We start from the raw sequence: 26205 nt of genomic DNA, 5'->3' as shown, positions 1-26205 counted from the left end.
CCTGTGTACCCACTGGTGAGCTGGCTGTCACCTGGAGCTGAGTTGTGGGCCATTACCAGCTTAAATTATTGGTCCAAGAAGAAAAGCTTTCTAGTCTCTCCCTCTGTTATTGAGACAGAAAATAAAAACACAAGGGTAGGCAAACCTCTGATATTCCTGGAAAATGTCAGTATGCTCTGTAAAGGTTTTTGAGTAAAATATACGATATAAAATCCCATTTTATGTATCCTGGAATCACTTTATAACAGCTAGTCAGCAAGAATATTAAAAAAATATATATTCTCCCTATTAAGTAAATTCACTGGTTGACATACAGCAGAGTGCTAAGCCAAAAGTCTGAATTGCTTTTGGACAGGACACAAATTATCTTTAAATTGCATAACATTAAAGATTAAACATTAATATTTTAATCATGTTTGGGAACCAATAGGGTATCAATCTGCAAACTTGGACTTGGTCTTCATAAAAGTGTTCCAATACACCAGAACCCAACACCAATGTAAAAAAAACAAGGGCTGTCAAAATTAATGAGATTAAGGGATTAATAAATTTCTGCCCCCCTACTAAGAACCTTGCCCCGCCCCAACTTTTGTCCTTATAGTATACTTGTTCTTCTAAGTCTATATGCCTCTGATAACATTGAAATAAAAGATTATTTCACAAAAAGATCATTATAAATTTAATCTGAGGGCCCTGTCTGATTTCTGCAACATCACCTAGACATGCAGTGCTCGATCACAGAGATGTAGGAGAAAGTCTGTCTGCACCCCGGTAGAATGGAGCAACACAGCCGCCCAACTTTCACCAGGTGTAGTCAGTTTCCACAAGTGATGTTTTACCACTCAAAGTTGACATTAAATTAAGTGTGCAATTAACAGAATTCCTGCTGTTCCCAACTTGAAGCTGATATCTGTCCCTTAACTGAGGAATCTTTATTTAAATGTAAGCCTGAATGTTGTTTTTGTTTTATTAGGAGAATCATGATGGAATTAACTATAACAAAGAGCTTTTGTGGATCTTGTTTGACTCCATTTACGTATAGGGAATTTACCCATACTGCACTGAGGACAATCAATAACTATGTTAACATGGACAATTATTTCTTCTTTTCGTCTGAAATCAATCTGACCATAGATTCCAGCTGACACCTTTACATGGATGGTGGATGAAGTGATGTGATCAGTTATGTGTTTATATGATGAGAAGATTTAATACGATCGTAACACTGAGATTCAACTTTCAAAGTCTTTTATCGTTTCATAATTAGTTTCCAACTAAAACATTGTATCCTCCACAGTCCAGGTCAGTTTTGGTGCTGCCATTTTTCAAATCTTTTCTCAAACTCATCATGTCATCAACCCCACATGGTTCAAGCATGAGCAGAAAGAACATACATCACAGAAACCATCAGAATGATTGTAGGCAATGCTTGTGTTTTTGCTGCTGATCAGATCATAGAAAGTCTTAACCCACTCTCTTGGTCAGATTTAAAATTCATTCTGATCGAGGCCGATGAGGTGTTTACATGACGCATTTAATGTTGATTGAATGTTCAACCAATTAATTAAAAGTGTAAATGCAGCTAATGCTGCCCTGTCTAGACCTCATGCTACTCCACTTTTCTACATCCGCCACTGATGCTGATCGGCCTTTGGAAGCTGAGCAGTCAAGTCTGTTCAAATAAAATTTTCATGGAAGAATCCATGAAAATCTTTTCTACATGCTCAGTCAACATCAGTGGATTACTAATAAACATCTTTACATGTCAGATGTGTTTTAATAACAAGCTGTTTGGACTATTCAAGCGAAAATAGCTTTTCACTTATACAAAGAGCAGTACATTAAAAATTATCAAAGATGAACAAGAATCACAGAAAAGTAACTCTTTGCTTTGGTGAAAATCCTTGGTGGAAAAGTCTTGGGGGAAAAGGGAAAGATTTTAGCTGCAGTTAAAAAAAAATACAAGATTTGTTGCTGTGTTTTCCAAACTTTCTTCTTCTGTTATGTAAACTGTAAAAGATAGGAAAATAATAATCATGTTTGAAATATTTATAAAAAAAAAAAGATCTTTTGCTTCATGGCTTTTGGAACTAATATCAAGCTTTTTCTAAATCATATCCACAATCAAATAAGTTTTTTTTTTTATGGGGTTCCTAAACCTTTTCACTAATGGAAGTTAGTATAGTGACTGCAAAGCAAAAAAAAGCTGGTTGATGGTGATACTTATATGAACATCTTGACTCTGAATTACAGCTGTTTTTTTTTTTGTTTTTTTTTTTTTTTGTTTGTTTTGTTTTGTTTTGTTTTGTTTTTTGCACAAACCACATCTCTGCTGGAGGTAAGCTCCCTAACTCTATGCCTATAGACTGTCCTGTGAAATATTGCGGCAGTGAAAACCTCGAAAGTATGAGGAGCAGCTTCTCTCTCTCTCTCTTTCTCTCTCTCTCTCTCTCTCTCTCTCTCTCTCTCTCTCTCTCTCTCCTTCAACACTAGCGCATCCACGTCGGCGCAATAGGAGTGCAGCGCAGCGCAGCATTGTCTCACTGATGAAGTGCCTCTCCAGGCTGACTCCCTACAATAAAAAGCGTCTGTGTCCTTCCGCTGGCACTGCGCTGGACACAATGCGTCCAAACACCTGGATGGAGGAGTCCATGAATCCGATTTGTTCCCTCTGTTCTCTATCTTATCTTAGCGTGTCTTTTGTTGGGAACGTGATGTCCTGGATGTATTTTCTCTGGAGATTGGAGTAAAAAGAGAAGCGCGGTTCGCTGAGACCATGTGGAGAGCAGATCCGTCCTTTGGAGGGAGCACGGGAGGCGCAGATCAACTTTACTAGGGGAGCATTATTTTCGTTTTCTTGGAAAGAAAATAAAGAGTCTTTATAGAGAACAAAGAGAGACGAGATGGTAGAGAAGTAAGTGCGCAGATAACAGTTTGCTGATTACAAATCCTCCTCATGACTTGTATAAAACTGTTTTAAGTTTCCTTTCAGAGTGAAATGTGTAAGAAATAATAAGTGTTGGTTATTTCTAGAGGCACGGGTTAAATTATGGCACCTTATAATTTTGGTATTGGATTTTTTTTTAAACCAGAAATTTATTCTCTTAATTATCTTATTTTATATTCATTATTAAATGAATATTAAATATATTAAATGGATATTTTGTTCATGTAGCCTATGTGAGACTTGACTTTCAGTCAATCCATTCGGCGCAAATGAAGTGTTCACCTCAGTTATGTAATTCTGCAAATAACATAGTCTCCAAGCCTTTGAAACATCGATTTTGACTAAGTGCTTCTCTCCATAAGTTATGCTCTGTAAAATACTGACAAGCCGGACCTCTTGGGGTGGTTATGTAATTTCATCATGGGGTAGCAAGCTGTTTGGGGAATGGGATTGTAACAGAGTTAAATTTTTATGAGTTAAATTCGCTGCTACTACACATTCTCACGATGGGACCCAAAGAAAAGAAAATTCAGAGCAAACACTCCTGCAGGGAGAGGGTTACATAGCCATTGTTGCACAAGATTATATCTACGCCACGCTGTGATCCCTCATTCTATGATTCTTTTCAGTTTACTATTGAAAGACAGCTTAACTGACTTGAGTAGAAGAAACAAACCCTGCGTTAGAACCTGCAGAAAGAATAGAGAAAATGAAATGATAAAAGGTTGCTGATGTTGGTAAGTTGTTGCAGATTGTTGCTGAATGAAAGGAGTAGCTCCTCTGCTGGTTCCTTAAAAGACCTAAAGTCAGTTTATGGTATAAATGAATGAATGCTTATGCTTTCCAAACTCTTTACAATGTTTCTCCTTTTATTTTCACATCTTGTATGTACCAATATCACCAAAACACGTCAGATGTCAGGAACAGTTTGTACCAGAACACTGAAAAGAACTTTTTTTTCTAATACAGAGAAACCCAGCAACAGCATGGTGGTGTTACAATATTTATCACTGTTGCCTTTCATGAAAGTAAGAATATATGTTTTTGATAGCTGTGAACATCAAAATGGTCTTTTCTAGCTCTTATGTTGTAACCTTACCCCTTGTTTCCATAGGCCTGCAGCTTTGGGTACATATAGTATATGCAACCAGCAGCCTGTTTCACTTTTATGGCAAACTTGTCATTTTCCTCATTATATTTATGTTGTGAAAAAACACATTATTAATATATCTGAATGTGTAAAGTTCAAAATGTAAGTTACCACCACCGATTATGGATTAATGGGGAGTTAGTTATTCAAGGTGAAGCGTGCATGCAGCATGTCTTGTAACTCTAGCTGGTCTCATTGAAAAGCATGAAAATGGAAAAATTCCAAAACAAAATCTTTTGTTTTTGTGGTGAAACTGGGTACAAATTATAATTATTATTATTATTTTCATTTCGGTATGCCACCTACCACAACCTGCATGGAACGGCTTATTCTTATGTTCATTTGTGTAGCCAAGTGGGCAGGACCCAGGCAGTAATCCAGGAAGCCAGTTTCTGGTTTTTAGGTTTAATAGTTCTGCATGTAACTCCATCATCCAACCCTTCCAACCTCCAGCTGCAGACCTTGTTGCCTTCACTGTGATGCAGCTGTTTTCTAACTAGCTGATGAAATGTTGTGACACTGTGTTCCCCATGGAGCTGTTTCTTGTATTTTAGCATTAAAAAATATCCCAGCAAAGAAAGATTAAACATTTATGACTCTTTTGTTTAAAAAACTTGTTTTTAAAAAAGTGATCATCCACTAGGTGAAACCTCACATACTTCTTGCTATGCATTAATTATCCATTTTTGTCAGAGTAATACTTCATGGGTATTTTCCACAAAAAGAGCTGACAAAATTACCTTCTTCTTTGCTGAAATCAGGCTTCCATCCTTTCATAATGAAAAGTATTTATTTTGCTAAACACTAGGGGGTGTAGTGTCTATGTCATGAATACCTTGTAAAAATGTTGAGATACAAGGTATTATGTAATTTTTTTTCTCAATATTTTCAACCCAGTTGCCAGAATAAAAAGCTGCTATTTTACTTTTGTTGATGTTTTAGAAGCAGAGAGAGAGAAGCGGCATTCAGAAATGTCTGTGAAATTGGTCAATATTTCTGAAGTACATGAAGAAAAAAACAGCCTAAACTCATTGCATTAATTTGCAGTATGTGCAGTCATTTTCAGAGTTAGCTCTGCTCTGGAACACTATATTGATTTCATGTCATAACATAAAGTCAAGACACTGTAGAATGGTAACAATAATAATAACCTTTGAAAGAAAGCATGTGATAGTAGTTTTTATCTTTCATGTTATTTAAGTTAATTATTCTCTATCAACAAGGGGACACAATAATAAAAAAAGTCAAATTCCCACAAAAACAGGGTATATTTTTAAGAATTATTTGGGCTGTATTTTTAAGTCAGAAATATTTACTACCTTCATACCATTGCTCTTTGAGTGTACACATCTGAAGACAATAAATCAATAAATGTCACTCCATTCCATCCTTGCAGTGGCTGCACCTGACCTTCTTGACCCCAAGGCTGCTGCACACAACTCCAAGCCTCGCCTGTCATTCTCAGCGAAACCAGTTGTGCTAAACACTCCAGAAGACGAATGTGACACCCGGACAATGGTTATGAGGTGGAAAACTGTATCAGCCATCTTCTTCCTGGTGGTGCTGTATCTCATCATTGGGGCAACAGTTTTCAAAGCACTGGAGCAGCCTCATGAGAGCTCCCAGAAACTGGCCATTCTTGCTGAAAAACTAGAGTTTTTGGTCATGCATCCCTGCGTAAACTCTTCTGAGCTGGAGGATCTGGTTAAGGTGAGTGGAAGAATTACTCCAAATATTATTACATGTGCCGGATTCCATGACAAACAAATCGACTTAACACTAGGCAAGATGAAAGGAGTAATGTTCACATTTTCCTTATGATTTTTAAACTTATTTTCTTTGGAATACATTAGCACCACATTAATGGTTGTTTTAATCTTGGAGAGCAATATCACTGAGCAAAATACTTCTAGAAATAACCAATCAGAGCGTTGGATTATAATGAAGTGCTGAACGATGCAAAACTATCAACAGATTGTGCATCAGGAGGATTTTCTGTACAGTCATTGTATCAGATCCATCCCATATTAGATCAATGGTCTTGTTCTGCCCAGTGCTGGCAAGACAGAGTCAAAATCTGTTAGAATGGGAAGGACGCCAAACACATTTTATCAAAGCAAATTATACAAAAAACAAATTTCAAATTCATCAAGTTAACTCACAATTTTAGGCGCTGACTCTAGAGAGAGCTAGTTAATAGCTGCAGTTTTGGGGTCAAGCAGTTTCAGATGTTTACTGCTTTGCCAAATAAAGGTCTCACACTGTTGTTTATTATGCTGGAAAAAGCATTAACTTTTTATCTTTTGGAACACAAAAGGGAAAAGCTTAAAGCTAGCATTAAAATTTTAAAAATCTCTATTTGTTTTTATCTCCCAGCATGACGTTTTGTAAGTAATTGTATCACACAGAAGTTTTGTATGTGCCCACCTGAAGTCCCTTGATCCCTGAGCTTGTGCATCATTAGCTTGTTTGGTTTGTCATGAATGCTGCTGCAACAAATCAAGCTTGAAAAAAAGTTAAACATAGATCATGTTATAAAATAAGTCTTTCATCAATTTTCACAACCAAAATATAACTTAAGAAAAGATTGGAAATATCAGTACTGAGCAATAAACCATCTAATAAAAGACTGAACTTATGACTCTTTTTTTATAGATCATTTGATCTCACCACTGAACTTGTCAGGTCTGATGAGAAGAATCCCCTCCCGGGGAATCTAGCTAGCATATTGCATTTTTGGATGATGATTATATCAGAAATGTTTTAGGGGTAATATCGGGTAATGGCAGGAAAACGTCTTCTCTTATAGCATGAAAAGAAATGTCCATTTGTGATATTTACATCATAATAGCTCAAGTTTAATGATACAGAGTTCTCATCTGTGTGATTGTGAGGATGTGACTAAACCCACACAAGCTATTAGCTTTAAAAACACACAATATTAAACTGTTGTTTAGAAACAGTCTATGAGGTTCCCCCTAATTTAGGTACAGCAAGCACTACAATGTTATCTACGCTAGCAGAGTGAATTAAAAATGTGATTTGTGTTAAATAAGTCATCTTTCCTTCTAATGGATTCTATATCAAATATTCAATTACTTCGGCCATTGAAAAGAAATTAGTTCTGAACAGAATTTTTGTGTGATATGCAGTCGTGTTTGAGGTTTTGGGTTGTTTGGTTTTTAGAGTCTCTGATTTTCAAGTAAGGGGAGAATTAATTCCAGCTGTTGTCATGGTGAAGGCTCTTTTCTTACTGGTGTCCCACTTGGAAGGCTGTTAAAGAAACAGCTCATCCAAATAAGTACTTGACAATATTTAAAATAAACTTCCCCAAAGAAGGATTTATTATTAAATAGTATTTTGTGCTCACTATATCTATATAAATGAGATTTTCTTTTGATTTAAGAAGGGTTAGTTAGAGAAGAGATTTAGTTGGTTTTTATATTCTGAGTTAGGGATTAAATACTCTGATAATGTTTCCTGTGATTGTAAATCCCTCTGACTTCTTGTCAGGGTAAAATGTGAGGTTCAGGGTGCACAAAATCATTAGGTTTCTACCTCTTCCATCCTATCGACCTTTTATGTGTCTTAGCTACAGTATAGGATACACACTGATATTTATAAGAAATTTAGATTTTAAGATTTGTGGAACCATCAGTAAAGTCAGCAAACAGAAGCAACCGATTCTTCAGTTAAGAAAGTGGTGCTTGCTAACCACACCAGCAAGTGCTGGATGGTAAGCTGTAAATTATGTATATTTTATGGGCTTAGGGCTAAAGCTAAGAATACAGCTTTTATTTTATTTCAGTATTTACTAGACAGTTTCATACTGTAACAGAAAACTACAATCTAAAGAAGAAAAGCTTTGCACAGCCTTAGCTTCAATGACTTCTGCTGCAGCACAGTATTTATATTACAGCAGACCTTACACGAACTACAACACAATCCTTAAAAGAGAAGAAAGGGAGCCAGATCAAGTATCAAATGGTCAAATATTTAAGGAAATTGATTCAAATTCTATTCTTGTAAGAGACAAATGCCTAGAATTTGTAGCCCATCTAAATATAAAAGTAGGGTCAGATGTTTCCAAACAATGGGGAGGCTAAGGGTGTCTCATATTTGGACCTGTGATGAAGTGAAAAAACTTGTGCAGAATATACCTGTCGTCTCACCTCAGAGTGACTGGGAAAGGCTCTTCACATGATCTAAATGTGAAAAAGCCTGGAGGCTCATTCTGAAAACTGAAAAACAAAAGGTCAGAGTAGTTTGCACACATCATTGGTCCAGCAGCTTTTAGAGCAGTTAGAGTCAACCAAGTTTTTTCAGCGGTAATATTTTTTGTGATGTTGTGTTTAAATGTGCCATATATATTATACCTTACATATAAGCATCATAGCCACTGACTACCAAAAAAAGGAAAAAACAGTCAAATCACTTTAATTTAACCCTGAAAAAGTTAAATATAATTCAACTTGAGGTGAAGCAGGTAATCTGCCGCTGGGAGGCATTTAAAAGCAGTTTATGTTTCTATTCATTTCCTCAGTGTAAAACAGTTTTCACAGCAATAAGGAAACACTTGTTTGCTCATTGGCGTCGTTATGCCTAAATGAGTTGTGCAGCCAAGTAAGTATTTCTCCTCTGATGATTTATTGATACACAGGTGTCATGTACTTACTTCTACTTAATCATGTATGCAAACACACAGAAGCATTTTTGCAGGCTCCCACTGATCAAAAGCCAGTCAACTGAGGACTGAGGAGAAATGTGCTCTCTGAGGGATTAATTAAAATAGTGAGTGATATCAAAAAGCCCAGACGACTCCGTCTCTCCTGCCTGTTTGCTTCAACTTGTAGTCAGTTTTCGTGTAACAGCCAAAGCGCTGATTTATTGATAATGGGGTTTTTTTTTAAGGCAAAGAATGGCTGAAAACAAATAATTATTGTCAGGTATTCCACTGTTCATTATTGTTCATTTTCTCTCTGCATGGTTGCCAGTTGTGCTTCTAAAACAAAACTTTGTGCTTTTTATTCTGTGAAGTTGCTTTTAAATTTTGGTAGTTCCAGGTTTGTCTCTCCAATAAACCCATCTAAAAAGAAAATGTAAAAGACATTCTTAGACACATATTTAGTATGTAGAATCAGTTTATCCCAGTATAACTGCTTCGTTTGTGTGCACGTGTGAATGTGTGTGAAAGAATGTGGATTATGAAGCATAGCGTCACAACTCTGTTCCAAGAGGATCTTTTATATTAAAAACAAATATATTGATGATTACCTCTGCTGCTCCCTACTGACAAAAAGTCTCATGTTTAATCAGTCAAAGGAATTTGAAGTTTTTATTGGCTTTAAAATAAAAAAATAAAAGAATAAAACACACACACGTACACAGAGGGGATAAAGTCTTTAAACTGTTCTCTTGCAATTTATTAGCACAAGCTCTACAGCAGTGCTTGCTGCTACCCTGATGTCTCAAAGCTTTCCTCTTTCATTTGTCTTTGTAATGATTCTGTGGAGATCCAGAGAGGCACTTGAGCCAGGAAACCTTTTGTCTTGCTGCAGTAAATTTGAACTGTTGCACTCACTTGTCTGGGGTCAGTCTTAATAAAGACTTGGCAAGATCAGGTCACTCCTGACAGTTGTGCAGCCTTTATTTTTGTCCAGTCAATCACATTTTTCATTCACGCACACTGAATGCAGTTAAAGAAAGAGGGATAATGTGTAATGATGGAACAAAATCTATTGATAGTTACAGAAATAGTAATCAAGATTTGCAGAGGAAAAGTCCAGATGTCATAAAAAAAACACATGAAGGAACAAATTTTACTTATTCAACTCACAGCAAAGCTTCATTTTATTAAGACAAAGAAGAGTATTTTTTAAGTTATCTTGAAACAGTTTTTATCTTTTTTTTTAAAGTTTGATTTTAAGAACATTGCTGTGTTGGTGTTATAAGCTCATGTTTTCTGAATTATGTGAGTGTATGAGATGCTTTTATTCAAACACATACAGTACTAAGTCATCCCAAGATATTTGATTACTCTACTCACAAAAAGGTAGGGATATTCACCATTTTGTATGTACTTAATGTACTTAAATACACTAACTCTTTGACTGCACACTCATGTAAAGTATTTTTGGACAACATGCTGTTCTCTAACAAGGTGCTGGAAAAAAAAAAAAAAACTAGTGTCTGAACCATGAATTTAGCAATAAATGTTCTGCTTCCATGACAACTTGTCTCTAAATAGTCCTCTTCATCATACATTTAGACATCATCAGACCAAGATAACACTTAATAAAGGGCAAATTACTAACACACTGACATTTTATGCTGTGGTATACCCTCCACTGTTGTTTACAATTGCATGATTCTACTTAAATCTTCTAAATTTTTTTTTATTTTTTTTTGTTTAGCACATGTTAAAAGACATAATACAAAGATTATTTATATAAAAAAAACAGTACAAGTGCAGGGAGAGGCAGAAAACCCATACAGGCTTATTTTAAAGCCTCTACCTCAAAGTTACGTTACAGAAGAATTACATTTTTGTTAATTTACAATTTATACAATATAAGTTACAGTTCCACTGTTCAATGAGATTTAATTAGAACTTTTTTCAAACATTTCTTATAAGATTTAAATAATCTATTACTTTCCGCCAGATGTGAAAATTGTTTCCATAATATGCAGCCTCTGTATCTTAAAGAAAACTGAGCTCTGGATGTGACATATTTAGGTACATGAAAGTGTTGTAATTGACGAGTATTGTACCTGTGAACCTCTGCATTAGTTTTAAAATAAAGTATAAAATGTTCAGGAATAGTACTTGGATGGAATTGCATTCTTCATATAATATCAGTGTAGCGTAAACTTTTTACATTTTCTGCTAACTTTACACAAAAGTGGAAAATTCCTAACTTGTTGTGAGTAGTGTATTTTAGGTGTTCGGTGACAGAATGTTAACAGTATGATGGAGGACTATTTAAATACAAACTGTCACTGAACCAGTACATTTAGTAGTCGATTCACTTCTCTTGGTTTTTTTTTTTTTTTTTTTTGTGGTTAATCACCTTGTTAGAGAAATGCATATTAATTAATAAGAACTGAAACATTGAACAGTTAGAAATGAACATTCAAAGGTCAGAAAGTCAAATTAAGTTCACCTGCAGAGGTTATTGTGGATTTTAGGTGTGTTCTGATATCATACAAAAAGCTGAATATCCCGAACTTTTTGTGAGTAGTGTATGTTGAATTACCAGTCTTCCTATTCTACTGGAAATACAAAGGATTGAACTAGTTTCTCTCAGATCCTTCCTGAGGTAACAATATAAGAAAAAATTCAGAAAACAATATTTACAACTGATAAATATTAACAGTTAAGCTAAACAGTTAAGCATGCTTTTGATTGACGGCATAATTGTATTGTTCCTCCCTTTTGGTTTAGGCAGTGATAAGCAAACATGAAGTGATATCAGTGATACCACCGATCTTCTCCATCTGTCCTTATTTACCCTGCATGCATTTTGCCACCAGGGTTAATGCTGTCAGTATTAAAATGTCCAATCTAGTACTTTCATGCATGACTTATTCAGAAATTGTCAGTTTTTTAATATGTTTATTTTTCACATACATTATTTTACTTCTACTGACATGTATTATTATGCTTTTTTTTTTGTTTATTAGTCATATTTTACTATTGTTTTATTTTGTTTTTATGTTCGGTCATTCATTTTCTTTACAGTTAGTCCAAACGCAGGGAAGCTGGAGCCTTTCCCACCACCCTGCAGCCATGTTGCTGCTTTTATTTATTCTTTAAAAATATTCTTAAAAAAATAGAAATAGAATAGAATAGAATAATATATTATTATATTTATACAATATAAATATTCTATAAAACTAAAGCTGTATCATTGTCCTTTTGTCTTATTACAATATATGCAAATATGTTAAACTATATAAAATGTTTATTTATTCTTCAGTGAGGGGCAGTGCATTGGATGATTGACAAGTGTCTACTGTGTCTACTGAAGTGACTAATTTACAAAAATACAATCCTCGCCAATGATTATTCCAGAAAACAGTGTTTTAACTGGTGTCCACTGTTGTGACCACTATGCATGAAAGGACTAGCATATTTGCCTCAAACACAATCAAACAAAATCAGACAATGGACCAAATTTATTTCAGAACATCTTTGTAGAAGCGTCAAGTTTTTGTTTGTCTAATGTTATTCTCAGAGGTTTTAACAGATTCTCTGTGAATTGTGTGGAAGTTTGAAATGTCGTCTCCTTGCATATCATAAAAATAGCAGATGTGCCTCATCTTTTCTTAACTGTCATTTGGCTATCGTTGTTTACCTCAGCTGTCATCTATTCCCCAAGAAAGATGGTACATGACCCCAATTTTCTAAAGTTTCTCAGTCTATATTGTAATGAACTCCCACCGAGCAACACTACTTTAATGTGCTAACTTTTCTTCTCTTCCCTTGCAGCAAGTTGTTTCAGCAGTTCGAGCAGGAGTGAATCCATCAGGAAATCTATCCAATCAGATGAGTCTCTGGGACCTTAGTTCCTCCTTTTTCTTTGCAGGGACTGTGATCACCACAATCGGTAAGAAGAACAGTTTGCTACTGGATCGAAAACAACCTCTGTTGTGTGCAAGCAAAATTAAATATATATACTTACACTATCAGTCAAAAGTTTCGACACACTTTACCACTGGATTTAAAGGGAAAGTGTGTCTACTTACTTACTAATGTTTCTCCATGGGCAAAGCTGACAGGGGCACAAAGGAACTTTGACAGTTGTTTTTGTTTTGTGTTTTTTTAGCCAGGCTCTTTCACCATCTCGGAGATTAAAAAGCTGTGCACTTTTTGTCTTCAGTATAATTATTACATATTATTTGGGTTTATTAGCAGGTTTTAAAGTTTCACCAGAATTTACTGCTCTCTGAAATACACCAATTCTCAAAAATAAATAAATAAAGTGCAGAGCTTAATTATAATAGATGCATGTTGCTTTGTATCAGACAGCGGCAGCCTGAAACTCCAAGATGCTTCCCGACATGTCCTTCCCACTATTTGCTCCTTCTGTGTCATCTGCAGCTGTTAAGGCTTACTAATCAGGAAAAAGAAGAAAAGCTCACACAAGCACCCCTCTAGACATTCACACTCACACGCATGCACGTATATACACACTCAAACGCACACATTCTGACAGCTTATCTGGCTTTTCCAATTGAACTAGGACAGATCACTGTGTCTGTTCAGTGAGCGGTTGGGCTCCATTTCACATTTCTAACACCCTGTCAGAGCTCAGCCTCTAATGAGAAAAGGAAATGCACTAAATTCTAATTAGTTGATTTGAATTTCTGGTTGGAAAAATAGTGTACTTGTTTTTCAGATAAATGACTGTCATGTGTAGGCAGACCATGATCTGGATGAATGCTTTAGCACCGCATTGTCAATTTAGCCAAAACCCTTGTCCAGCACATTTCAAGATTTTCCAGATTGTGTCGCGTTGAATCAACTTGTGCTTGCTATTCTGCTCATTAAAGATGGCGGAAATGCTTGCATCAGAGTCTGTTTGGTGGGCTGTTGCACTTCATTTCATGCCTCCGGGATTCTGTCAGAGCTCATTACTGAGTAGCAAAAATGTTACAGTTGCATTGGAATAAAGGGAGCTAGCCCCGGGCTTTTACATCAGCTATATGTAAGTAAAGAGTGAAAACTGAATGATGGCTTTTCTGAGACTGAGCCACGTTTCACTCACGTGCAACAGGGATTTACAAAGATGTGGTTTCTCTTTACAAATTGTTGGTTTACTAAAGTTGGACTTGAGGAGACTGAGGTGCTTTCTCCTGCAGGGAAATTGGATATTTCAACTTCAGATACAGAGAAATAGGAGAGCTATATGGTTTTAATTTAGTGTACATTGATTGGTTTTGTTTGTTGTTTACGAAAACTTAAGCACGCTGCAAAAGCTAAATACTTTCTGACATGAGATCAGGTTTGTTTAACTTAAATTGGGATTGTTGTGTACTTTCTTTGGTGCCTGATTGTTCTACAGTTTTCATGCTGTTATGCAAAGAAGTCACATCAAGACATCTTTTATATAAAGAGAGACATTTTATATAAGATCCCAGCCAGAAATGACTAGCAAGGTAAACAAATTTGCAGACATGTCAGATTGTACATATTTCCCCACCTTTAAGCCAGCCGGGTGGCATGTGTAGCAGATCAAATTAGATGGCATTACCTCTCCTGTGAACTAAAGAAGTACATCAGCGACTGAGCTCACTGTATTCTTTCCCCAGGGCTTTTCTCTGTCTCTAAATTCTACTTTATTGGTATAGATCTGAAAAGAATTATTTCTTGTACCTTATAGACACAGATAACTTTCTTTCTTACACATCTGTCCCCTTTGAACACCCTGAATTCCAAAGAAAGTGTTTTGTTTGATCGACCAATGTCTAATGTTCCTAATAAACCTTATCCATCTAAAAACAGGGATTTACATCTGTGAATATCATAATCATTGTTATTCTCATTAGTTTACTTACCCTTGGTAATATAGTTTAATTTGCAAATGTGATCAGCAGGGAGAGTTTAATTCATGTAAGTTGTTTGCTGCATCATTTTGAGTTTAAGCGAAAGCTTTTACTGTCCATAACAATTGCCTTCATCATTAAGAGGTAGTACAATACACTACAGCATGTGTTCATTACCGTCCTATTCATTGGCATCATAAAAGAGACGAACTGGAGCCTTTTTACTGAATACACATGTATTATTTAAGCAGGATCTGTAGTCAGGTGTGAAACTCACTAAAGGAATACAAAACCACTGAACTAGTACTGACACAAGCAGAAATGTAAGCAGATTAAAAATGTGTAAAAACAAAAGAACTTTTCAGACAAAGACATGTTAGAAATGCTTAAATCTGAGCTGGCATGCAACTATGACATGCAAGCTGTCTGAAACTGAGACAAGTCAAGGATGAGCTGAGAATATAAACAAGAATTAATTGGTTTAATAGAGAATAATTAATTAAGTGCAGCTTCTAATTAGAGAGTGTCTGTTTGTTATCTCCTCCACAAGGTCACCTCATGGTGTTAAAAACTAATTCGGCATCCTGTGTCCTTATGAACCAATCATGAAATTACTAACATGATTGACAATTTTTCTCACATTAGGTGACACCCTATTGCTGTCTGCAACTGGAAAGTCATTAGTAGATACCCTGCAGCTCTTACCTAGAGACATGAATTAATAAAGGAAAGTAAATGTGCTGTAGTTCATCATGCAGACACCTTATAAGATATTAAATAATGAAAGTGATGGCATATGTTGTCTAGCATTTGGAGTTAGGTTTATGCAAGACACTGGTCTCTGAGGTTTTTGTTTAACATCTGATTGTCTTGCTGCACATGAGATAGGTGTGATATATGTGTTCATGTACAACATAAATCATGAAAAAGCCGGTGAATACCTCTCCTCATTCTCTCCATATTTCATTCATGTCAGAGCTGCTTGAGAGCAGAGGGTGTGAATAAGAAATTGTAGCGTGAGTCAGAGCCTTTATACTTCGTGCCATCTCCCACCACTGAAAGCTAATCTCCTGTGCCTATCGGCATTCAGAAAATAGCACAGTCAGGCTTTGTAAGAAAGTTTTCCTGTCTAACAAAAATGTAGGTTTATACTGGAGCCTTGAGTCACCTAACATTGTTTCACAAACCCTCAAAATATCTTGAGCCTGTAGTGCTTTTATCAAATGTGAGAGAGGATGTGTTAGTAATTTGGTACAGCAGTTCTGTGAGACATTGCTTTTAAACAAGGCTCAGTTATCATTCCTTCTCTGCATAAACATAATCCATTTATGCAGATACCGCTACATCATTTCTGAAAACCCAGTCAAAGCAACAGTTATATCCTTCCAAGACCATATCCTGTCCTTAAAAAGCCCGGGAAAGCAAAATGTGCACACTTATGGTGGAATAAAGACATACATTTTAATGAATACATTTTTTCCATATGCATAGCCTCCGGAAGTATGAGAATAACAACCCTGATACTTGCAGCTTTAAAGAACTCGTGTCAACAGGATCAGTTTTCCATAAACCCCCTGTGTTTGTGCAACATCGACTTCTGAGCTAAAAAGAACGCCATGCTGCCAACACAGTTTGAACAGCATGTCTAAGTGATACAAACTACACAGCAGCTCTGCCACACACATCCCACAAAAAACTTGTCTTCTAAATACCAGACACAGCTCTGAAATGTCAAAATATGCCATCAGACTCCATCTTTCTATATTTAACAACAACACAGGGAGGAAAAGCTCAGTACAGAGACAAAACAGAAATAGACTCCTCTAACTCAGAAGATGTTTCTCTGCAAATCATGTCAGCAAGGATTTTGACTTCTATAAAGCCAACATACTAAAGCTTGAGGATGTGGAATACTGGCTTATTGTCTGTCTGTATAAAACCCTTAAATAAGCATTCAAATCAGAATTTTTTTCTATTCAGTGTTTTTTAAATACTTTTTTTTTTCTTGCTGAGCAATTTTATTTTCTGTCTGTGTGTTTTTTCTCAGGTTTTGGGAACATCTCTCCTCATACAGAAGGAGGGCGGATCTTCTGTATTGTCTACGCACTGCTGGGGATCCCTCTGTTTGGATTCTTGTTGGCAGGTGTCGGGGACCAGCTGGGGACTATTTTTGGGAAGGGCATTGCCAAAGTGGAGAAAATGATTGTGGTGAGATACATTACTTAAGTGAGTTTCAATAGTTTTTTAATCAAACATCAATAAAGCTCAGACAAGTTAGATTTATTATGAATGTGAATCTTTCAGTCTGGATGATAAGTATTTTAAAAAAATGGTGCAAATAATAATGATGATGACAAAAACAACTGGCTGTTGGATGCCCAGGAGGAAGAGAAGAGGTATATGTTCTAAATTAAGCCCAATTTATTATGTGTGTGCTACTCCCTGCTGTCCTCAGCTACTCAGCCCAGGAAGTCAAACCAACCATATGAGCAGCATTTGATGAGGAAGCAATCCCCCAGTGTGAATCACTTACATGTCCTTCTGTTTACTGATGTGATTTAAGTTCAAATTTGCCATTGCATTCATATCTGATAACTTAACTAGGTAGTATAGGAGCAGTCCTAAAGTTCTGCAATAACTTCAAACACTGCTGTGAAAGATTCACAGCAACAAATTATTTACAACAACAAATTTAGCTTCCATTCCAAAAATTTTCCATCAGCCTTTCCATTACTGTGGATGTCCCTGCCAGCTTACTCACAGAAAACAACACTTGTAGTTTTGGGCTCTCTGTATATGAAAAAGTGGCATTCAGCAGGGTAAAGTTATGCCACTCCACAAAGTCATCCAGCCTCTTTTTTCATTATCTCCACCTAACTTCTACTAACTTCAAACCCAGTAACTGCCATTACATAAAACGATCTTCTGAAATATCGGCCACATAAGGGATATTTCAAAATATTACATCCTAAGAACACATATTGCCTCTTCTTATATACCCTTATATTTTACCCTTATCCTTTAGAAGGCTTGTGGCTTTTCTGGCAAATCAAGAAATTTGGTTGTAGTTTCAAAGAGCTACGATAACTTGAAGTGAGAATAGACCCCTTCTGTCTGTAGATAGACATGTATTGGGAGACATAGGTGCTCCAATTAATCTCAATTTTTCCAGGAAACAGTTATGCAGGAGACAGTTTGATCAAGTGAAACTGTCTTTAAGAGCAACCAGTTTTAGGAGTGACAGTAGCTGTTTTTCAATTACCCAATACTTGGCAGCAACAGGTTAATTATCGTCTTGATTCATTGTTTGCTCTGTCACTCCCTGAGGAGGAAGAGGGAAGGAGGATGGGGGAGGTTTGACTCTCATCCAAACAATAGAAATAGATAGACAGTGTCAGCCTCCCAAGCCCTCTTGGAATATAACAATGCCTAGTTTTAAGATAAGTCTGCATTGTAAGGTTTCCTTTATGTCTCTGTAATTAATCTTTATGTTACAGATATTAACAATTCACAGATATCACAGACTAAGAGATCTGAGGTCTTTCTGCTCTTTATAGTCCGCCCTCAGATGTACTGCGCTTTGGGCTTACATAACTAAAGAGGAAAAGGGCATGATGCACAGGGAACAGGCTGAGAACAGTCACCTTAAGTGGAGGGGCCTCAGCAGCATGCAGAATATATTCTAATGCACTGTAACTAGAATAGAAGAGAAGAACTATGAGAAATAAAAAGGCAGTTTACATAATTACAGCAGATTGGCCATGTTGCAAATGGGCAGAATCCATCTGGAAACCTGCCACTTAAACTATATGTAAAGTGTTAAGTTATTGTTATTAAAGGTGACGAGCACCTTAAAGCATGTGTCAACTTGTCCTTAGGTGGAGTGAAAGCACTTCTCATTAACTTTGCAGCTTGACATCCATCTAACAAATACCATGTATACTGCTTTTTTATCACATCTGGATCAAAGAGATTTTTACAAAACAAATTAAATGGTATTGTGACTCAAAACCATCCAGCATGCTGGAAATCAGGCTCATAGTTTGCTTTTCTTTCTTTTTTTTTCTTTTTTTTTTTTTTTACTGTTTTCACTGTTGAAAGTGTTCTCTTATTAATGCCACTCGTTTAATTTGAGGTTTAATTTCTATTATTTCCTCAGAAGTGGAAAGTCAGCCAGACAAAGATCCGTGTCATCTCCACGTTGCTCTTCATCCTGTTCGGGTGCCTCATCTTCGTCGCTCTCCCAGCTGTCATCTTTAAGCACATTGAAGGCTGGAGCACCCTTGAGTCCATCTACTTTGTTGTCATCACCCTCACCACCATCGGCTTTGGAGACTTTGTTGCTGGAGAAAAAGGTCACTTAACTGAGGGTATGTGTTTTGTTTTTTCATAAGCTGTCTTCATTTGCATGTCTGATTAGAATCAGTGGGTTTATAGTCAAGTGATTCCTCCACCAGCTTGACTCAGAGGATTTGACACAGGCCGCTCTTATTATTATTTGTTACACTTTTTTTCCATTATTATTTTGAAATTTAGTACTTAAATCATAATAGCTAAAGTTGGAATCAAATATAGATAAAAAAAATTGAGACATAAGATCAAACTTGTCACTCAGACCTTAGACATTCAGGAAGTGTGGTGTACTCAGTTAGCTGAGCTTAAAGTACAAAATGTGGCAACAGAAAAGATACAAAGAAAAGGAAACAACCCAACTAGATCTCCATAACCTTGTGATAATGTTACAAAACTTGCTTTTGCAGCAGAGGAATGTTTTCATTGCTTCCTTTCAGGAGATCTGGGAATCTCTCCTGAGAGTTACAGACTTTCAGGGATGTTTTTTTCTGTTAGAATCGGTACCGTCTAAAGAGTCACTGATGTAACAGCCAGCTGGCAGTCTATATATGAAACATGTTTTATTTACTCTGTCACATATAGGCTCAGTACAGCCTGGACATCTGTTCAGACTGCTCTGAGTTTCATTCACTGTTTTTAAACTAGCTGTTTTTCACACATCCAGTGTTTTATAAGTTTTTACTTGGTAAATACTGTATACATATTGTGGCCAAATACTATACAGATGTGCAAGCTAGTTAGTTTTACTCTGTGACGGAAAGTAATTCTTATCAATTCCAGCTTGGGTAGTAACATCAGGTGTTCAGTTATTTATTTAGCCTGCATGAAAACAACCACAGACTCTCCTTAGCAAGTCTGTGATGACTGATGTGATCCACTGCATACCTGTTTGTTAGATACGAGGAGAGTATTACTACCACATGGGAGAAAAAAAGCTTTAATGTGAATAAATAGGGATGTTCTTCTGTATTTGTTCAGTAAATAATAATGCAGATTCATCTGATTGAGCAGCGTCACGATCACATTTTTAGCAACTGCTCTCAAGATAAATATGTGTTTGGTTGAAGAGATTTTTTCTGTAATTTTGTTTTTAATGGGGGGAAGTAGATATTAGTCTGCCATCTGAAAAGATGATTCAACAATTTATTGTTTAAAAGATTTTGTTTAGTCAAAGCTGTTGTCGAACACATGTTTACTTTAAGGTCTAATATGTCCAGTGCTTAATGCAATGTCTGGGCAGAGTGGATGTACTCGTTGTATCCACTGGAGTTTAGGTCTCAGCATCTTATTAATATTTGTAATCAATTAATTATAAAAAAAAGAAATTAATAACTCAACAAAAGAAAAAACAGATATAAAGGGTTAGAAATTACATCTTTTAAACATCTCTAAAACAGCAGGAACTATAATGATTCAACCTGACAACAGATTTTTAGACATCTGTGTGTGTGTGTGTACTAGTAACTGCATAATAACTGTACTATAAAGAAGCTTAGAATAACCTGGCATCTTTTTGTGATAACTGGTTATTATTATGTAATTACCTTGGGATAAAAACACTTGTTTTGTCTTGCTAACAGGTTGATGAATTCTGGTAATTTGTCTATGGAAACTGAAAACCTCTGGCAGTGGTTGAGTTGGTTAAACTCTTATCTCTGCTCACAGAAGCCGCTGTCTGCTGCACTGACTTTAGTAAACGTCTGCTTTTGAAAACAAATAGAATTACACAGGTATGCTTCCACTAAATGCTATAGATACTCTTCAACTGGCTCAGCTGGGAAAATAAGTGATGATATTTGGTGATAACATGAGAAACATTTATTTTCATGCTCTCCATAATCTGCTTCTCATTTTAAGAAAACAAAAGGCTAATTTATTAGGATAATAACATAAACGGATCCTTTCTCACACAAAATTAACTTTGTAGAAGCTAAGTGAAAAACTAAGTTGTGATCTTGAGAAAATAGCATAAAAGTCGATAATTGCAGGCAAGGTCGCTCTCAGCTTTAGTACTATGAAGTAACACAGATATTGTTTATGGTTATTTTTATGTTATTGGCTGAATATGTCTCAACAAACCATCAAAATCAAATCAAGCTAAACGTTGCCTCTAATAGCTATACGAGCTATACTAGGACCGCAAGACGATCATTTGCTAATCAGCTCCAAGCTCTTTATGCACCTTTAACACAACCCCGTGTAAAAACAAATTACAGATTAAATCATTTCAGATACTTTGTGTTATTAGGTGAGCTGGTAGATTGGTTTATATTTAATATTTTGACACATAACTAAATCATTCTTTTTTTTTCAATTTTCATATTGAGCTGCTGGTTGATTCACACCAAACTAAGTTGACTTAATGCCCCAAAATGTTAAATATTTCCTCTTTGACTGATGCTTTGGTGTGTAATGTGCAAAAAGAACTGTAGTATTTCATTCTTAATCTTACAACTACAAAGAATTAAAATTAAAAAAAAAATGACTGTGCACTAGTGAAAATGCAGTATCCTCATGTGGAACAAAGAAAAACGGACATGGGAAATGTGTTCATTCTGGTGTGTGTGAGAGAGAGAGAGAGAGAGAACCAGGTGGCATCAGTTCCACTCAACCTGCTTGGCAGGTGATAAGGAAAAAACAGATGGGAAAAATCACGAACACTTATCCGCTTGATTAAACTTCCCTGAGCAGACCTAACAATTATAGATTAGATTACTCCCCCTGCATCCACCCCCAGTAGTTACAGTAAATTAATCAGCCTGGACTCCTGTTAGTTAAACATGGACCATATTGGGTCATTTTCCAGATACACTGTGAGCGCTCTGTGGGTTGTTGCTGAAGTTGTTGTGTCCCTTTTACACCTGAAATGTTAAATGTTTCTGTGGTTGAAATGCAGATTTATACACTTCATAATATTTTATTAAGTTCAAAATATGTCGGATAGTTTTTTAATCTCAATTTTATTCCAATATTACTTTAAAAACCTTATTTAATGGTTAATGTATATATATATATATATATATACATATATATATATATATATATATATATTGACCACTCATTTCTTTGCCAGATACAGGCTTAGCGATTAACTAAAATACCAGATTATTAATCAATTTTTTCAATGTACTCTGAAAAGTCCCACAAACTGGTTGATTTCCATCATGTAAGACTTTATCATTAGAGCAACATCATCACATAATTGGATTTACAGGAAAAGATAACAGTCCTTTAATATCTGCTCTAAATGTGAAATTGGTCATTTTATTCTTACTTGTGAATTTTCTCTTTGTCTTTGTCAAAGGACTGAGAACTAAATCAAAAGCACAGGGCCAGTTAAAGGTCAAACCACCACAGATAGGCACTACTACTGTCTAAAACAGAAACTCAAAGATTCATTAAGTGATATGGAGTTAAACCCCAATTCATTTAGCTTGCTGAACCAGGTTGCCACAGCCCTGCTTGGCTTCCTCTTTCTTTAGAAAGAGAGTTTATTAAGTGACCCAGGAGGCTGTAAAAGGCTTTATAACCCAACTGTTGTTTAATTTATTCTGCAGGTGGGTCTGGAAGCCTGGAGTACCTCGACTACTATAAACCTGTGGTGTGGTTTTGGATCCTCGTGGGCTTGGCATACTTTGCTGCAGTTCTCAGTATGATTGGAGACTGGTTTAGAGTAATCTCCAAGAAAACTAAAGAAGAGGTATGTTTCACAGACTTTACAGAGGTGCTTTCAGGAGCTCAAAAATGGATTATGTTGAGGGTTGTAAAGAGGTTCTGCAGCCTGCAAATCAGCTTGTATTAAATAGAAATCTTTTTACAATGTGCATAAAACATCATTCATGCAACTTTAATGCTGCTATATACTGAACCTTAAACACCTCTTCACCAGCCTAATGAGCTACAAATAAATATTCTAGCAAAGGAGATACATGTGCAGTAAGTTCAAAGATGTGTCACGGCAACAGACCCTTAGTGACTCTGATGATTTTCCAGTTCTCTCCTCGATGCATGAATATGAAGCAAGGGCTTTCCATCCTGGTCTCTATTCTGAAGTAAATACTATCTATCAGAATAGGTCTGTTAATGTTTAGCAATAAGAAACCTCATTACTCTGGCAGGTTCATAATTTACATCTAAAAAAGCTCAAGGCAGCCATGAATCCACATATGTATTCTCCAGCTTAAACCAACTACATACTGGTCTTGTTTCTTTATTTGGTGTGACATAAATAAGAGGGAGTGGTGAGCATATGGAAGTCAGCAGTCTTTCCAATCTTTCCACTGACATAATTAAGTGTACAGCTGTGGAGGTCGTGAGCTCTGCAGAGAATTAGATTACTGGGAGAAAAGGTTTTCATGTGGGAGGTTGGCAAAGAGGAAGAGGGGTGATGATGAGCAGGCAGAGAAAGCGAGAAGACAGAGGGGAGCGTTTTTCTCAAATGTGCACACACATGTGCCATAAATTTCCATTCAAGTGCCTCTTCACCCTCCTTTTCACCTCAAAGGCCAATAAATAAATAAACAGCCTGGGGAAGGAGGCCTAATCCATTACGAAGGTGGAACCTTTCAGTAGAAATATATAGTTTTCAGATGTCTGTGGGTCACTGAGTTCAACCATAAATTCAACCACAATTTTCCTGTTTAAAAAAATCCCAATGGGATAGCATACATTATTGATGCATAATTGTGTGAATGTCAATTCTAATCACAACAAATCTTGTAAAATTTAATATTTTTCTGCTTTTTCTCTTTTTTTGCCTGCATCTTATCATGGCAAAGGTAATTGGTATTTCAAATGCATTATTGCACCAGAACTGAATTCAAATCAGATGGCAAACAACATGAAAGCATAAACACATCACACTAACTGAAAAATTTCATCACATCAAATCCATAAATCTCCCTGTCTGCTACAGGACTTTATAATAAATGAATATTACTGAAAATAACCAATAAAAGTTATGCAGTTCTTTCGTGTGCTTCATCAACTGGAGCACAGTCCAAGAAATGTGAAAGAGTGCTTGAGGGAAGAGCTGTGAAACAGTTGTCTAAGGAGATTAATGGATGTGCCATTTTTTATCACAAGTAGGAACTCTTTAATTATTGGTCAGCTGTTTGCATAAAGGAGCTCTGCTCTACTAACATGTTCTGTCTGACAATCAGTGCACGACTTTTATCCATGTATTACAGCTCATGATTTTAAATGACTGAACATAATTTAGGAAAGGTAATACCCCTTTTTTATGTGTTAACTAGAAACTTTAACAACTACAATGGATGACAGTATGTTCCAAAACACACAGAAACATTTATAGATTTCTTGAGCACAAGAAAGCTGAACAATAATGAATACACATCACTGAAATAATGGATGCCTGCTGAAGCAGACATTATTTATAGACGTGAATTTTTACACTGTCTCTGCAGGTTGGGGAGTTTCGTGCACATGCAGCTGAGTGGACAGCAAACGTATCTGCAGAGTTCAAAGAGACCCGCAGACGGCTCAGCGTCGATATCTATGACAAGTTCCAACGGGCTGCGTCCATCAAGCGTAAACTGTCGTCCGAGCTGGGAATTAACACATCCATCAACCAGGAAATGACCCCTGGCAAAAGGACTCTGTCAGCCAATCTGTGTGAGGACAGAGAGACCTACCCCAACTTGACACTATCTCTGAGTCCTGTACCGGGAGCTCTAACTAGGAACGGCAGCCTCTATCTGAATGGCCTCAGCCCAGACTATGCTGATCGGAGGGAGATAGCCATCATCGAAAACCTCAAATGAGGATTAAAATCAGACAACTGACAACACATAAGAGATCGTAATATACACGTGTTTATTGATGGAGCATCACCGATGAGGTACCCATGCACATTAAGTAGATTGTGTTCCAGTGAAACACTTAAACACAGATCAGTCATCACACTGTGTACATTCACATGTGTTTACCGCTCACACACGAAAGCCAACTGGTCGCATTAATTCTGTGAAAGGCATCAGACTTTCATTATGCCCCTGGCAACATGACCAGCACCTGTGCTAGTGATCGAGCCAAATGGAAATTATGCTGCAGACAGGAACAAATGATTGTTCTAGAGGTGTGAGTTTAACAAACTTCTATTTTGTGCTGGAAGGAAATTAAAGCCTGTACTGAGGTAGCAGCGCACTGGATATCCTCTCATCAAAATATTCCCCCAATAGACACAGAAATATACAACAAATATTTGAAGGCAATAGACGCATCTTTGCTCATCTTTTGTTGGATTCAGAGGCCTAGAAATCTGCATCAGATCAAGGATCCTCTGCTAAAAATGTACTGTTCCAACGCAAAAGGAATGTCACATTCTTTTACGTTCCTCTTCTTTCATTATGAATTATATGCCTTGCATCCACCAGTCAGTCCAAACTCACTAAGGAGATGAATGTTGACATTTTAGTTCTTTCATGACTGACATTCAGCTTTTCAACTTAAAAAAAATCCACTGGTGCCTTACTGGAAATGACACTGAACATGTGAGAACGATAATGCATGAAATTCTGAGCTCTGCCTGTCCACTTGTTCATGTTATATTTGAGCACAGCACTAATTAAGATGGTTTTTAGGTATCTGGACATTTTCGTTTATCTCATAGTAATCCTTTTAAATTTAAAATACAGAATCTGTTGTATGCATGAAAAATTAGTGTAAAAACTGAGATAGCGTACGATAAAAGTTCAATTTATGTTTTAGGCATTAACATCATTACCTGCACAGTGCTGGGCTTTGCTCATCAAACCCCACCCTCCCATATACCAAAGTACGGGTCCTGCTTTTTTTAAACACAAGATGGAGATCTTCAGGTCCAGTGTTGTTTTTTTTTTTTTTTTTTTTTGGGGGGGGGTTGGGGGGGGGGCCTGAAAATGAAACTTGCAGGATGGCATTTTTGTACTGGTCTTGTATTCTAACAAATCCCTGGCACTTATGGGGCTGAAGCAATGAAATGTCTGCAGATTTGAGGCACATCTCTTCCTTACTTCTCATTATGAGATGAGGAATGTTTGGAAAAGATGTTAGGAAGAAATTCTTCAGATGAACCACATGAGGTTGGTTATGTTTTGCCAATTCTGAATGTACGTCATATAAAATCTTTCATTTACTGTGCATGACCGTAGTGACTCAATAATTTATGTCTGACAGATGAAAAGAAAACAAATACATTTACTGGATG

The 26205-nt window shown here is 36.5% G+C and overlaps 1 protein-coding gene across 1 annotated transcript; it reads left to right on the top strand.

Moving 5' to 3' along the window:
* Window positions 1–2554: 2554 nt before the first annotated feature.
* LOC121634223 (potassium channel subfamily K member 2-like) lies at window positions 2555–25863 on the top strand. Its single transcript, XM_041976738.1, has 7 exons — window positions 2555–2914; window positions 5494–5807; window positions 12589–12706; window positions 16693–16853; window positions 18805–19015; window positions 22556–22698; window positions 24425–25863. Coding segments are annotated over exons 1-7 (1305 nt in total). The 5' UTR covers window positions 2555–2913; the 3' UTR covers window positions 24782–25863.
* The last annotated feature ends 342 nt before the right edge of the window (window positions 25864–26205 follow it).

Source organism: Melanotaenia boesemani, chromosome 22, assembly GCF_017639745.1.
Source record: "Melanotaenia boesemani isolate fMelBoe1 chromosome 22, fMelBoe1.pri, whole genome shotgun sequence".
Taxonomy (NCBI): Eukaryota; Metazoa; Chordata; class Actinopteri; order Atheriniformes; family Melanotaeniidae; genus Melanotaenia; species Melanotaenia boesemani.
This window is presented reverse-complemented; position numbering and strand designations above follow the sequence as displayed.